This window comes from Achroia grisella, unplaced genomic scaffold, assembly GCF_030625045.1.
Source record: "Achroia grisella isolate CSIRO2021 unplaced genomic scaffold, CSIRO_AGI_Agris_v1 utg669, whole genome shotgun sequence".
Taxonomy (NCBI): domain Eukaryota; kingdom Metazoa; phylum Arthropoda; class Insecta; order Lepidoptera; family Pyralidae; genus Achroia; species Achroia grisella.
In genome coordinates, this window is record NW_026712988.1 from 1,080,535 (window position 1) to 1,097,479 (window position 16,945).

The following is a 16,945-nucleotide window of genomic DNA, read 5'->3' on the forward strand; positions in this document are numbered from 1 at the left end:
AGAATGAGAAGGATAATGACGAATGTAAATGATGAATACGATTGAAGAATGAATGAATGAAGAATGATGAATGAGGATGAAGAATGGGAATGATGATTGAGATTGACGAATGAGATTGATGATTGAGATTGAAGAATGAGATTGAAGAATTTGAATGAAGAATGAGAATGAGCATGAAGAATGAAAAAGGTTGAAGACAGATGATAAAAAAGAATGAGAATGAAGAAGAAGGGAAGGATAATGAAGAATTAGATTGAAGAATGAGAATGATGATTGAGATTGAAGAAGGAAACTGAAGAATGAATGCATGAAGAGTGAGAATGATGAATGAGAATTAAGAATGAGAATGGTGTTAGAGAATGATGAGTGAGATTGAAGAATGAGATTGAACAATGAGAATGATGAATGAGATTGTAGAATGAGAATGAAGAATGGGAAGGATAATGAAGAAAGAAACTGAAGAATGAGAATGATGAATGAGATTGAGGATGAAGAATGAAAAAGAAGGTTGAAAACTGAGAATGATAAAAAGAATGAGAATGAAGAATGAAGACTGTGAATGAGAATGAAGAATTATAATGAAGAATGAGATTGAAGAATAAGAATGATGAATGAGATTGAAGAATGACTTAAGAATGAGAATGAAGAATGAGGATGTCAAGAATGACAATGAGATTAATGAATGAGAATGAAGAATGGGAATGATGAATGAGATTGAAGAATGAAATTTATGAGTGATATTGAAGAATGACTACGCGGAATGAGAATGAAGAATGAATGAATGAAGAATGGGAATGAAGAATAAGAATGAAAAATGAATGAACGAGATTGAAGAATGAGAATGAAGAATGGGATGGATAATGAAGAATGAAACTGAAGAATAAGATTGAAGAATGAGATGAAGTATGAGAATGATGAATGAGAATGAAGAATGAATGCATGAAGAATGACAATGACGAATGAGAATGAAGAATGAGATTGAAGAATGAGAATGATGAATGAGATAGAAGAATGAGTATAAAGAATGGGAAGTATAATGAAGAATAAGATTGAAGCATGAGAATGAAGAATGAGACTGATGTTTGAGATTGAAGAAGGAAACTGAAGAATGAATGCATGAAGAATGAGAATGAGAATGGTGTTTGAGAATGAAGAATGAAGAAGAAGGGAAGGATAATGAAGAATTAGATTGAAGAATGAGAATGATGATTGAGATTGAAGAAGGAAACTGAAGAATGAATGCATGAAGAGTGAGAATGATGAATGAGAATTAAGAATGAGAATGGTGTTAGAGAATGATCTGAGATTGAAGAATGAGATTGAACAATGAGAATGATGAATGAGATTGTAGAATGAGAATGAAGAATGGGAAGGATAATGAAGAAAGAAACTGAAGAATGAGAATGATGAATGAGATTGAGGATGAAGAATGAAAAAGAAGGTTGAAAACTGAGAATGATAAAAAGAATGAGAATGAAGAATGAAGACTGTGAATGAGAATGAAGAATTATAATGAAGAATGAGAATGAAGAATGAGGATGTCAAGAATGACAATGAGAATAATGAATGAGAATGAAGAATGGGAATGATGAATGAGATTGAAGAATGAAATTTATGAGTGATATTGAAGAATGACTACGCGGAATGAGAATGAAGAATGAATGAATGAAGAATGATGAATGAGAATGAAGAATGGGAATGAAGAATAAGAATGAAAAATGAATGAACGAGATTGAAGAATGAGAATGAAGAATGGGATGGATAATGAAGAATGAAACTGAAGAATAAGATTGAAGAATGAGATGAAGTATGAGAATGATGAATGAGAATGAAGAATGAATGCATGAAGAATGACAATGACGAATGAGAATGAAGAATGAGATTGAAGAATGAGAATGATGAATGAGATAGAAGAATGAGTATAAAGAATGGGAAGTATAATGAAGAATAAGATTGAAGCATGAGAATGAAGAATGAGACTGATGTTTGAGATTGAAGAAGGAAACTGAAGAATGAATGCATGAAGAATGAGAATGATGAATGAGAATAAGATTGAAGAATGAGAATGATGATTGAGATTGAATTTATCATTCTCAGTCTTCAACCTTCTTTTTCATTCTTCATCCTCATTCTCATTCTTTATCTTATTCTTCAGTTTCATTCTTCAATATCCTTCCCATTCTTCAATCTCATTCATCATTCTCATTCTCCAATCTTATTCATCATTCTCATTCTTCATTCTCATTCGTCATTCTCATTCTTCAATCTTATTCTTCATAATCCTTCTCAGAATGAGAAGGATTATGAAGAATAAGATTTGAAGATATTATTACATTCTTATTGTTCTTTCTTATTCTTCAATCTCATTCTCATTCTTCATTATAATTCTTCATTCTCATTCTCAGTCTTTATTCTTCATCCTCATTCTCATTCATCATTCTCATTCTTCATCTCATTCTTCATTATCCTTCCCTTCTTCTTCATTCTCATTCTTTTTTATCATCTGTCTTCAACCTTCTTTTTCATTCTTCATGCTCATTCTCATTCTTCATTCAAATTCTTCAATCTCATTCTTCAATCTCAATCATCAATCTCATTCGTCAATCTCAATCATCATTCCCATTCTTCATTCTTCATCCTCATTCATCATTCTTCATTCATTCATTCTTCAATCGTATTCATCATTTACATTCGTCATTATCCTTCTCATTCTTCAATCTCATTCTTCATTCTCACACATCATTCTCATTCATTATTCTGTTTCTTCATGCATTCATTCTTCAATCTTATTCTAGTTTCATTCTTCATTATCCTTCTCATTCTTCAATCTGATTCATCATTCTCATTCTTCAATCTCAATCATCATTCCCTTTCTTCAACCTCATTCATCATTCTCATTCTTCATTCTCATTCGTCATTCTCATTCTTCAAATCTTATTCTTCATAATCCTTCTCATTCTGCATTCTCATTCAGTATTCTCATTGTCATTCCTGACATCCTCATTCTTCATTCTCATTCCGCATAGTCATTCTTCAATATCACTCATCATTCTCTCATTCATCATTCTCATTCATCATTCTCATTCTTCATCATTCTCATTCTTCATCATTCTCATTCTACGTCATTCTCAATCATCATTCCCATTCTTCGTCATTCTCATTCATCATTCTCATTCTTCAATCTCAGTCATCATTCTTATTTTTCAGTCTCAGTCATCATTCTTATTCTTCAGTCTCATTCAGTATTTTCATTCTTCATGCATTCATTCTTCAATCTTATTCTTCATTCTCATTCGTCATTCTCATACTTCATGCATTCATTCTTCAATCTTATTCTTCAGTTTCATTCTTCAATCTCCATCATTCCCATTCTTCATTCTCGTTCATCATTCTTCATTCATTCATTCTTCAATCTTATTCTTCATTTCTCATTCATTCATTATCTTCTTTCACATTCTTCAATCTCATTCATTCATTTTTCTTCTAATTCTTCATTCTTATTCTTCAATCTCAATCATCATTCATTCTTTATTCTCATTCATCATTCTTCATTCATTCTTCATTCTCATTCTTCATTCTTCAATATCACTCATCATTCTTATTCTTCAATCTCATTCAGCATTCTCATTCTTCATGCATTCATTCTTCAATCTTATTCTTCAGTTTAATTCTTCATTATCCCTCTCATTCTTCAATCTCAATCATCATTCTTCATTCGTTCATTCTTCAATCTTATCTTCATAATCCTTCCCATTCTTCAATCTCAATCATCATTCTCATTCATCATTCTTCATTCTTATTCATCATTGATTCATTCTTCATTCTCATTCCGCATAGTCATTCTTCATTATCCTTCTCATTCTTCATTCTCAATCATCATTCTGATTCTTCATTCTCATTCTTCAATCTCATTCATTCATACTTCAATATTATTCTTCAGTTTCATTCTTCATTATCCTTCTCATTCTTCATTCTCAATCATCATTCTGATTCTTCAATCTCAATCTCAGTCTTCAATCTCAAACATAATTCCCATTCTTCATCCTCATTCATCATTCTTCATTCTCATACCGCATAGTTATTCTTCAATATCACTCATCATTCTTATTCTTCAATCTCATTCTCATTCTTCATTCTCATTCATCATATACTCTATTAACAATGTGACTAAATCATCGATCAAGTGTCGAGTATCGATAGTCAAGTGTCGAGAGGCGACGGTCTAATGGCGAGTATCAATGGTCGAGTATCGAGTGTCGACAGTCAAGCATCGAGAGGCGACGGTCTAATGGCGAGTGTCGAGGGTCGAGAGTCTACGATCTAGTGTCGAGTGTCGACAGGCATGTGTCGACAGTCGACGGTCAAGTGTCGATAGTAATGTAAGGTATGCGAGGTAAGACAAAGGTTTATGTAAAATAAAACAAACGATTATTGTTACACAAATATTAATTCGTTACTTAACACAAAAATACACAATGAAGTTACACGTAATACGTTATTCATGCTAAAGAAAAGAAATCACAGATAATATAATAAAGTCGACAGAGTTACTACGCGACTAACTAAAACATTTAAATATATTACATTTTATGTGAGAGTATAATTAATAAAAAAATATAAAATCACAGTTTTAGTAATAGACGACAATTTATCACAAAACCAAAATATAACTGGGAGGCAAACTTAGATAACAGCTACAGTTATATCCTTGAATATAAATTGAAGTATAGTTTCAAAGTTATAAACGAGTCAATTACTTGCTTTAAAACTTGCAATACTCGAGTTGAATCAGTTTATAAGAAAATGTTACGATCAAATTCTAAATAAAATTACGTGGAATCGAGTAAAGCCTTCGACGGTGTAATCATCACGCCACCATGTTAAATTTAGACATACAAAACATTTTTACGCCTTAATCCTTACTTTCCATTTTTATCACAGAATTCTTAAGTTCCTCCTTTTACATACTTAAGTTCACTTAAGTGATCCCAATCGACAATTCACAAGGTGTACCTCAAGGCACACTATTAGCACATCTCCTAATACCTTGTCTACATACATGCCTATATAATTGGAATTAACGTCATACAATCTACATTAGTAAACAGTTTCGTCTGAAACCAAAAACCTCAGTCCATTATTAAATTTTTAATTATCCACTAACCTCTTACTAGTTACGTTAAATTTAACTGCGATTCCAGAAAACAAATACAAATTACAAAAATAATAATAGGGGGTAACTTAAGCGTTTAATCTTTTTAAGTTGATATTAAATTCGCTTGTTAGAAATTTTGTTACTCTCAAATAATACGTAGATTTGAAGAAAGAAAAATGTCATACAAGGTTAAACTACTACCATATAAAAATAGATAATAGTGACATCGAAAAGTGTACATTTATTAACCTCTATCACTATCTAAACATATCGAATACAAGCAACACGTACAAATATGTTGTTTGAGACGTTTAAATAGACGTACAGTATTATGTAGCTAACATCTACCGTCTTGTCAATAAACAAATAAAAGATATTCAGCACATTCGACAGAGAATTCATCCCCACACGCTAGAACCTAAGTGGTCTCGGACAGTGCGGTTTCAGAGGCGCTTCCTCCCGCGTACACTTAGATTGTGGAATGAACTTCCTGCGAAGGTTTTCTCACGAGACTACAGCATTGGGAACAGCTTCTAGAATGATATGTTTCAGAAGATATGGCGTACATACATTTTGTAAATAAATATGTTAATTATTAATTTCTAGCACTACCAGTCGCATTAGAAAAAACTTTTGTATTTGATAGACCAATTCTTGGTTAAGGTTATATAGATACCTATATAGGCCATTAAATATATAACATTCAGAAGCTTAAAAAAGGAAAAAAATTAAAACGAAGTAACGCTATGGGGCGACAAGTCCCGAATTCTACTAAATTAAACTCTAGGCAGAACCGCGGTGCAAATTAACAAAATTGTTTTGTTTACTGACAAGACCATTACATTAAACATTCAACATTACTATGCTATTACGATGTTCAAATGACACATGTCCACTACTAGACATATATAGAGTGATATACAACTAACAGTCACTCCTAATAAATTCGTAGTTTAACTGTGGTTTCCGAAAGATACGATTTGCTGAATACTAACAACTAGTGTAAACATTAATGAGATCTGTACGAGACAGGGTTGCCAATCGTTCCGGGAAAGTGTACGAACTTTTTCGAGTTCGAATACAGAATACCATTATCCTCGTACAATTTTGTACGAGATTTTGAACAAACTATTACTCACTAAACGATTACTTGAATGACGAGCGTGCATGGCAATAGTTGTTCATGCACGAGATTTTCATTTAATGTTGTTATTTATCAGTGTCTATGTCACTGATAAATATACATTGTAAATAAACTGCCTTAAAAAAATACGTATTTCTTGCTAGTTCTTCTCAATTTGATATACGAGTATATACTGAACTGGACCGTAGGGAAAAAACAGAATATAAAAAATTTGACGTTCATAAGCGGCATAAAATATCCTACATGAATAAATGATTTTTGAATTTGAAATGAGTAGATTATTTACTATTTCGTCTTCGCAAATATATCGAGATTGAAAGTTCAAGTATTAAACAAGATGGTTTCCAGGGAGACATTTTAGCTACTTTATACCATATGTTACTTTATTAGTTTATTTGATACCGAAATTATTGGTTGACAACCCTGTCTGTAGTTCTATATCTATTACACACATATGGTTATATACCACTACAAGATCAAAGAATATTGTGTAAATATTTTGAGAAAATACATTATTTCTTTAAGATATACAACGGCAGATTTTATAGACGATCCAATAAATGATAACAATAGTTATGTTAAAAGAAATTAAATTAAACCTTGCAAAAATAACTAAAATGTCGTACATGAATAAATAAATTTTAAATTTGAATTTGAATAACCGCGGACAACTCACTAAGTGCCATAGAGTCTCAAACTAAGCAGAGTTTGTACTATGGCAAGATACTAAAAAACTAATAGAAATAAATTCTTTTTTAAATACATCCATAATATAACATCAGACAATTCAAAAATTAATACAAACAATCATATTAATGAATACAGAAGTTAATGTGCTAGAATCGAATCCGCAGTCGTCAAGACACAATAAAGTAAGACTGTCTAAACTGCTTCTGGGGCTATAACAGTGTTACTATTATTTACACTTGCGACTGCTGTACCAGACGGGACAGTTAGAGACCATATAAACTGCCAACAATTCAGTATCAAAGCAATTTACTGCATCATCTATATATCTGTAAATTTTCAACAATCTTCCAATAATTATTCATAAATTGCAGAGAACTAAAATAATAAATATAGAACAAATTGCATATATCGTACACTTAATAATAAACTGAACTGATCTGTACTAATATTATAAAGCTGAAGACTCTGTTTGTATGTTTGAACGCGGTAATCTCAGTGAATACTGGTTCGAATTGAAAAATATTTTTGTGTTGAATAGTCCATTTGTCGAGGAAGACTTTAACCTATATAACATTACGCTACGACCAATAGAAATAAAGCAATTATAAAAATTGTTGCAAAAACGGGGAAAATTATGTAATGTAATTCATACATGAGAGCTGTTTTTTTTTTATTAATAATGGGATTGCGCTTGGTCTTACCTCATCTGATGGTAAATGATGGCAAGACCTAGGATGTAGCGCGCTTACCCAGAAGATATCTATTCACCATAGACTTGAAGAATCCGGGGTTGTATTTCTCTGGGATCACAAATCGTTACGCGGCTTACGTAGTCGCGGGTTTTAAAATAAAGTTGAAAAATCGACCTTAAAGTTTACCCCTTAAGTATGATTTAACAAATTTCTTTTCGAGTCAATTCAGGCCATTATTGTGTACGATATATGTATAAATTATATCTATAATACATATGTTTAAATCATATTTTCGCTTTCGACATATTCAAATACCTTTACAATTTTTCAGTTGGCTAGTTTTGCTGCTTGTACCCGGTGAAGCATAAAGTGTATATGTCATCCCAAAAGTCATGTAGACTACTCATGAAATCAAAACAATTTTCAACAAGAAACAAAATGGAAATCTGAGATATAATCATATGACCATCTCACCGTTCGTCATCGACAGAGAATTCCTCCCCACACGTTGGCACCTAAGTGGTCTCAGACAGTACGGTTTCAGAGGAGCTTCCTCCTGCGTACACTTAGATTGTGGAATGAACTACCTGCCGAGGTTTTCTCGAGAGACTACAGCAAGGGCATTTTCAAGAAGGGTATTTTAAGGTTTCTTAAGAGTCGGCAACGTGCATTAGATACCCCTGTTGTTTAGGCGTCCATAGGCTACGTTAAGCGTTTGCCATCAGATGGACTTTATACTTCATTCCCACCATAGTAGTATAATTTTTTTTTAATATTTCAATACTAAATACATCACAAATTTTCCACTTTGTTTAGGAAAATTGTTCAGTTTTAAAATTATAACACTGGGTTTCATTAAATTCAGTTTCTTGATAAAAAATGATTCAGATTCTTCAATAATACTGCTGACTTTCAGCTTGATATATACTTTACGACGAATCCTGTACGAGACATAACAATATTTATTGTTTATAAATTCTTTCTTTCTTTTTAGTTTATTTCTAAAAACCACAGCATTGGTATGGACTCGTTCAGCTACTGTAGGCCTATTTTCAAATATCATACCTGCCGGTGCAGTAGGCAATGTGTTAGATTTTACTTCTTGCATATCCGTTTCACCCGTCCCTGCTTTATTACTTTTACCATTTTTATGTCCTCGACCTCTGGGTTCTCCAAATACTCATCCAGTATCTATAGGGAATTAACATTAAATTACTGACACGATTCTAAAGTCATCGAGCAATCGAAATTCGATCATAATTAATTTAAATTATAAGGTTCAAAATTATTAAGGATCTATTGTCAAAGACTTATACTATACTTCTATAATCACTGGCAGTCGCAGACAATAAACAAAAGAGTATATATCGTGTGTGAAATACACGGTGTAGTGTGTGTTCATAAATTTTTGTAAAAAGGGGTACAAAGTTTTTGCTTCAGTTATTAATATATATTATTTTTTCCATTTCTATTATGAATAGACCATTATAATTAGAAATAGAAATAACCCTTATTTAAATAAACTTAATATAAGCACTTTTGAAGGATCATATTTCTTTATTCTGCCACTCATTAGAACCGCAGACTGATCACAAGAAGAATGAGCAAGAGACTCGTGTGTTGCTTTTTGAATAAATGTTATTTTAAATCAATAATTACATAATAACAAGTAAGAGGCGCATGCACGCAATGAGGCAGGCAATATAGAAACCGCTACGCACTCATTCTTAGTATAATCAAATAAAACTGTCATCGCTATGAATTTTAAGTGATGTGAATGATGAGCAAGAAACTTGCAGCTTGCTCTTTTAATATCTGAAACTTCATCAGTAAGTTTTGATAATATTATAACAGACGGATATATAAAGTCGCATAAAGGTTCTATTGCAAATTTTTGGTTTGGACCCCTAAAACATACCCCATTTCCCGTTTCGTAGCAAATAGGCGATGCTAGTCTAAACAACAGCGTAAGTACATCTGCGCCCAAACATTCCCATAAAATATTCAACGCGCTAAATTGGTTTTATATTTGAAGTTGCGAGCACCAGTGATGTATCCACATCTCGATGGCTGTTTAGTTTTTGCCCGACTGCTATAGGAGAGTAATGTTTTTTGCAATATCAAACCATCTGAGGACCAACCTGGTAAGCAGATACTTGCAATTGTCGCCTATGTAGGGTAAGTCCAGGATAGATGCGACACAACTAAAATACATCCTCTCTGAACAAAAGTCCGTGGATAATTAAAATGCGGGGTGTCTTTGGCTCCTACGTATACTATTAACTCTTAGTCACGAGTTTCGGAAGTATGGATATATAATCACTATGACTGATTTCCTCTTATTAATTATTTAACCAGTTGGTTATATATTCAATATTTTTTCTATTTGAGTGTTTAATTGAATTAGTGCTAATTGGTGGTTTGTATTCACACACTTAAACTTAAAAATGTAAAGTAATAATAAAAATATTTAAAAGAGCAACACGCAAGTTTCTTGCTCGTTCTTCTTGTGATGAGACAGCTTTCCGCTTTAAATTTATAAATAAATGTTGACAATTGTGAAATAATTAGATACTTATGTACTTATTTAATCATTTATTTGAACAAAAGACGACATCTTTGATTGCCTAAACAAAAACCGGTTATTACCCCGTTCAATACAAATTGAATGAAATCCATCCAAATTACGACGGTTTGAGCTGAGGTTCGAACCCCTAGCAGTGTCTCAGACTAAAATCGCATTGGTCAAGCAAGAGTTGGCCTTCAGCCGCTCCATAAGTCCTTCCTTTGGTTTGGAGTGCTGATCTGCACTCGCCTTCTATCGGTGAAGCTGTAAAGGCCAAGTGCGGCCAACAGCATTAGAGTAATCTAAAAACAAAATAATATAAATAAAACCCAGGATCTCACCTGCATGCTCAGCTCTGACGATATAATGCTTGCAGCCGATGGCCAGTCCGATAAAGCTATGAGTGTCGGCAAGAGGGAGTGACAGTGGGTTTTGGAAACCAGCCAATTGGCCGGCAACGTGCACATTGTCTTGATCACACTCCAGCCATCGCATATTGTCTCCTGTGAACAACGTGAGATAAATAGTACAATAGTATTTATGAACCAAACTCATAAACGTGGAATCTAAAATTTCTAATTGTTACCCTTCATGGTCTAGCGATTTAGCACATAGCCTTCTGATGATCGCGTGTTGGATTCTTTGCAAGGCGCAAACATTTGTATTAGATTATGTATGATTGTTGTTTATGTTAATCTGGGTAATGTCTACATATAAATAAAAAATAATTTAAAAGTTTCTATCAATTGTCTAGTACCCATAACACAAGCTCTGCTTAGCTTGTTACTAAAAGGCGTTGTATAAATTGTCCAGGGCTCTTATTATTCAAATAAAGTTAACATATCCGAACACACTAGAAATTTCGAAGACTAGAAATTCTGTAATATACAGAATTTCTAGTTACCGTTTATAATTAAACGGCAAAACGAATCTTAATGTTTAACATATAGCTATATTGTATCACGAGGACTAACATAGACCATCTATTATGTACATAAAAGCAGACGACAACGCAGGTAATGCTAGCGTCCTATATGAATAAATCATTTTGACTTTTGACTTGTATGCGCCTGTTCGAATCTATACTATTATTATAAAGCTGAAGAGATTGTTTGTTTGTTTGAACGCGTTAATCTCAGGAACTAATGGTCCGAATTAAAAAAAATCTTTTGGTGTTGGATAGTCCATTTGTCGAGGAAGGCTTAGGACTATATAACATTACGCTATGATCAATAGAAGCGGAGCTGCAATGAAAAATATTGCAAAAGGCGGGAAAATGTAACGCAGGGGAAGTTACGCGGGTCAGTTAGTAAAAAATAAAAATGTACTTTGTTTTTTATTACAGAAGCTGAACGTAAATGAAATTGGTAGCTGTACAAACTAATTGTGTATTCTGCAAGTTGTACCCATGTGCTGTAAACGTTACTAACGAGCCATTAATAAATGAAGAGCTAAACAAGTAGAAAGTAAATAAAGGAAGGGACGAGAGCGGGGCGCGAGGAGCGGGACTAGAGTACGCGACCATCGCAACTGTAATGGGTCCACGCAGGGCTGCCAACGAAAGATTTGTAGTTCCAGTACGAAGCATGAAAGCATTGTATCGATTAATTCTGTAGCAAATTTCGAATTACAGAAATTTAAAATAAAATAAATGAAATAATAAAGAAGCCGTAAATAAAGGAAGAAACTAGAAAGGGGCGCGAGGCGTAGGACTAGAAAGCGCAACCATGGCAACTGTAATGGGGCCACGCAGGACTTTTAAGAATGTTTAAAAAAAATTAAAGTATTTGCCAACAAAAGAATTTTATTATCGAGGCATGAGAACATCGTATTGTACAATCTTGTGCAAAATTTCGACCACAGAAATTTAAAATAATATGAAATTATATTTAGTAAACGGTATTGCCATTACCATTATTAAACGACAGACATACTAAAGAAATGTAAAGAAAGAAGAAATAAATAAAGAACGAAAAACGAGCTCGGGCGCTACGCGCGGGACAAAAGTACTAGAGTGCGCAACCATGGCAACTGATATGGGCCCACGCATGATTGCCAACTAAAGATTTTTAGTATCCAAAACGAGAACATCGAATGGTATAATCTCGTAGGAAATTTTGAACTACGGAAATTTCAAATGAAGCTAAATTATATTTACTAACGATCCATTAATGAACCAGGTACTTACTAAACATGTGAAAAGTAAATAAAGAACGAAAAACGGGCGTCGGATGAAGAAACGATCGTAACTGTTATTAGACCAGACAGGGTTGCCATCAAAAGCCATTCTGGCCATTCTGGTCTGTAACACCTACCAGGCATGAAAACAATTATAAAACAACTTATAAACCGATAGCCAAAATCTCGTAAGATTTTGGCTATCGGTTTATAAGTAGTTTATTCACTGCAGATGAATCTTTAGAAAACCTCATTTTATGATGTAAGCATGAATCTAAAGTATAAAAACATTATTTTGGTATTACTGTCGTCATGAACATGATTACAAATATACAGATTTATGTTTAATCAAAACACAATTAGAGTCTCATTTAAAACCAGTTACAAGCAGAATTTTTCGTCACTTAGTCATTCTCATTTCAAACTATAATATTTCAAATTCAAAGATTCAAAGTGTCTGTAATAGAACTATCGAATTAAAAGATATTATTATTTATATTGATTGATAAATAATTAGTGTAGTTAAGTAATATATCCGTAATCCGTAATCCGTAAATATGTTACACCTATTTAAATAAAATATAGTTTCAACGTTGTCAACCCTGGACCTAGGTTACTTCCTTGAGTTACACCCGCACCTGTGTCCGTGAGAATGTCTGCTTCCCTTCTTGTAAACTGTAATTGTGTATTCTGTTGAAGTGCCGTAATAAATTACGGTCCTTTTTTATGGTCAGTGCTATTTTTTAACCGATTACAAAAAAGATGTTTCCAATTTGCGTTATCGTCCACCTTCCGCATAATAAAATCTATTTAAACTGAGAAAAAATTAGTTATCCTAAATGACTCGTATCTGTTACAAAAATAATAATCAAAATTTATTCATCACTTGCTAAATCATCCTGCTATACACATAGGAACACCCAAGAAATTAAAAACTGAGGAGTTACAGTTAGAAAGGAAAATAATATTAAAACAAATAATTTGACGTTCATAAGCCGCTAAAATTTCCTATGTTAAATAATTTTTTATTTCATTCGAAAAGTTCCTGTTTTAACCTAATATCATAAAAAATACACGAATTTTTATTTGTAATGTATAAACTTAAAAAGCTTTATAAAAATCACTTATACAAAGATAACTAGACTTTGTAAAAAGTCATCTACATAAGTACCACATCCTCACCTATTTTAATCGCCACAAAATAACATGATATCCGTTCACGTATCTAGGCAACGATTACCACCATCAAACGATCTAACTGGAATCGAATGCATTCCAACTACATAAAACATCTACCTCATCAGGGAGTCAGGGAGTAACATGGGAGTATTGAAATTAAAAAAAAAATTAATCCCTACAAAGAATAGCACGCAAAGACGGAGCTGGTCACTAGTATACCTTGGGAACGTTCCCGAGATATCGCATAAAAACAAACGGTTAAAGGACCAACACCTGTACGGAACACGTGTTAGGAGCCCGCATGTGAACGCAAAACGGACATCAAATTAATGAATTGCATAATTAGACGCTGTTAACGTTCATTGGTCATAAAAAAATATGAACTACTTGTGGCCCGCCAAAGTTTCGACCGGGTGTTCATAAGTTTATTGGTTTTGTTCATATGAACATATACGTGAAGATCCTGTTAGTATAGTTTGCTGAGATGAATATCGAGCGACTATTCGAATAGTAGCAACAAATACAGACATGTGAAGGTAGACGCATATGTCTGCCCATAAAAAGACTTTATTTACCATCTACCCGCTGCTCTTCAGTTTACCCGTGATCATGGCGGTCGTAACACTGCCGAAATATCGGGAACTCGATAAAAATAAAATATGGTAATATCTCATGATTTACTAATTATACGTATAAATAATGATCACGTCAATTTAAAACAATAGATATGACCATAATATACAGTGTGTATCACTCTGACAGTTTCTAACCACTTAGCTTGAGGCGAGACTTCGCATCGCTTTGTGTTCTACCGAATATTGGGTTGTTTGGGCTATTGTCAGATGTTAGTAGCACCTGTAGCACTGCGACCTACATAGATCTATTGTGCTCGCAAAGTCTACCGAATATACAACGGACTTTATTCTGAAGAATTGTTGATGCCCACGACTACCTTTTATCATAACGCCGCTCGCCATCGACATGGAATTCATGCGGTCTCACAATTTGGAACCTAAGTGGTCTCAGACAGGAGGTTTCTCCCGCGTACACTTATATTGTGGAATGAACTACCTGCCGAGGTTTTCTGGTGAGACTATATATAGCATGGGAATTTTCAAGAAAGGTATATTGAGGTTTCTTAAAGGTCGGCAACGCGCACATGAGATCCCTGATATTTCATATGTCCATGGGTTACGGTAACCATTTACCATCAGATAAATAGCCACAAATGTGAAATGAACTACCTGCTGAAGTTTTCTAGTCGTATACTGTATGCTTGTTTGCCACCATCAAAGTAAAAGAAAAAAAAAAAGAAAATCCACATTACTAACCCTAGTATTTTAAAGTTAAAAATACTTTTGTAATTTTTTTGTTAACAGTTCAAATTTTTTATATATTAGATTTTCAAATGTGACTTCACAAAATTTAAGACCCTCTCCTACCTCTTGTCACACTATGTCGACCTTTTCCCCCTTCCTTCACTCCCTAGCTGGCCTCTACTCCTTCCCTGTCGATGTCGCGTAATTTTTGGATGCTCGCTCATTATCAGGTTGCACTCACCTGAATTTTGGGATTGTTGACCACCACGAAGCCAACCAGCACGATGAGGTCCAGCACCATCGTTTCTGACAACGAGTGGTCGAGACGCTGGTTGCTGAGTCCTACATGGAAAACAGACGTAAGTTTAATATAGCTAGCAATGGCGGATTGGTCCCACGGATCATTATGTACCACCAGTGAAAGATTTTGTTACATTTTTTTAGAGCTTTTTGCAAATTAAGTCCCATCTGTAATGGCTTTGAGAATTGAAGTACATATTTTAGAGTGTTATTATACATCTACATAGATAGATAGACAACATAGATAATGTAGAGTCTCATAATTTTTTTCTACAAATTTCACTTACGCAAAGCGGTTTTCCTGGGTGCTTCCTTGTCGTTGGGCGCGTGCTGTGACAGCAGCCTCGCCACCGCCGCCCTGAACTCCAGCGGCCATCCGCCCTCACCGAATGCGTCCTATGAACAAACGAACAATAATATCTTAATCATTACATAGTATAATATAAGGGTATATTAAGGTTTCTTAAGGGTCGGCATCGCGCACGTGATACCCCTGGTGTTTCAGGCGTTCATAGGCTATGGTAACCGTTTACCATCAGATGGTCCGTATGCTTGTTTGCCACCATCATGGTATAAAAAAAACAGTATAAAATAAAGTCGCTGTCGCCGGCCCTGACTTAAATTGTTAAAACTACGCAACGGATTTTGAAGTGGTTTTTTAAAATAGATAGAGTGATTCAAGAGGAAGGTTTATATATATAATACATGTACACCCGAGCGCAGCCGGGTCGAGTACCTAGTTACATAGTATAAAATAAAGTCGCTGTCGCTGTCCGTGGAGCTCCCGCCACCTTCTACGATCTTCTATCAATCTTTTTAGCTGTTGATACGACATGACTCCAACTTTTTCTTTAACCTCCTTGATATAGATGTGTCTTGGTCTTCCCTTTCCTCTCTTTCCATCTATTTTTCCTTCGTTCGTCGTGTCGTATCAAGTGCCCCAACATTTTTCTTTCTTTTTTTTTTTATTCTTTATTGCACTTTAAAAGAGTGTACAAGAGGCGAGCTGAATGCCATATGGCATTATCTACCAGCTAACCTTTGGGTAGAATTTTTCCCCGCCTATACTCAATAATATCTATGACATGGCTCTTTTTTTTAACCCTTTCGACGTTGTACACCTAATTCGATAAAAACACATCTTATATATAAAATTCTCGTGTCACAGTTTTCGTTCCCATACTCCTCCGAAACGGCTTGACCGATTCTCATGAAATTTGTGAGCGTATTGAGTAGGTCGGAGACTCGGCCAACATCTATTTTTCATCCCCCTAAATGTTAGGGGTAGTCCACCCCTAATTTTTTTTTTTTTTTTAACATTAGTAATATCTATTATAGTCTTGAGAATCCCATCAGGCATTAAGACCCTCATGTATACATTTTAGTGTGCAAAAGTATAAATAAATAAATTCTTGAAGGTTTCCGACTTTCAGTGACATGTGACCCCGGCAAGTCGAGTCCAAGATTTTGTAAGTGTCATGTTCAACGGCGAGTTACAATTGAATTGTGCGGGCGGCTCGCGTGACCCGATCTCGTTACCGCGGGAAGCTGTGACGCCAGATTTACTCTCGCCGCTGACAGTTATCCCTGCTTAACTTGTACAGATTTTGTTAGGGTTTGTGTCGGGATTTGGCGGTGATTTTGGATTTACAATGTAGCATTATTTCGCTAGATCTTTGTAATATATAGAATGAAATAAGAAAACACTATTGTCCCTCTCAA

At 34.2% G+C, this 16,945-nt stretch overlaps 1 protein-coding gene across 1 annotated transcript in view; it reads right to left on the bottom strand.

The window, feature by feature from the left end:
- Positions 1 to 8,759: 8,759 nt before the first annotated feature.
- The window catches only part of LOC131849927 (calponin homology domain-containing protein DDB_G0272472), a 94,647-nt gene continuing 86,461 nt past the window's right edge, over positions 8,760 to 16,945 (bottom strand). The window contains exons 19-22 of the mRNA XM_059200058.1: positions 15,511 to 15,619; positions 15,165 to 15,265; positions 10,589 to 10,750; positions 8,760 to 8,872 (exon numbers count right to left, since the gene is read on the bottom strand). Of these exons, the coding sequence (XP_059056041.1) occupies positions 8,777 to 8,872; positions 10,589 to 10,750; positions 15,165 to 15,265; positions 15,511 to 15,619 (468 nt within the window). The 3' untranslated portion in view covers positions 8,760 to 8,776. The remainder of the gene's footprint in view (positions 8,873 to 10,588; positions 10,751 to 15,164; positions 15,266 to 15,510; positions 15,620 to 16,945) is intronic.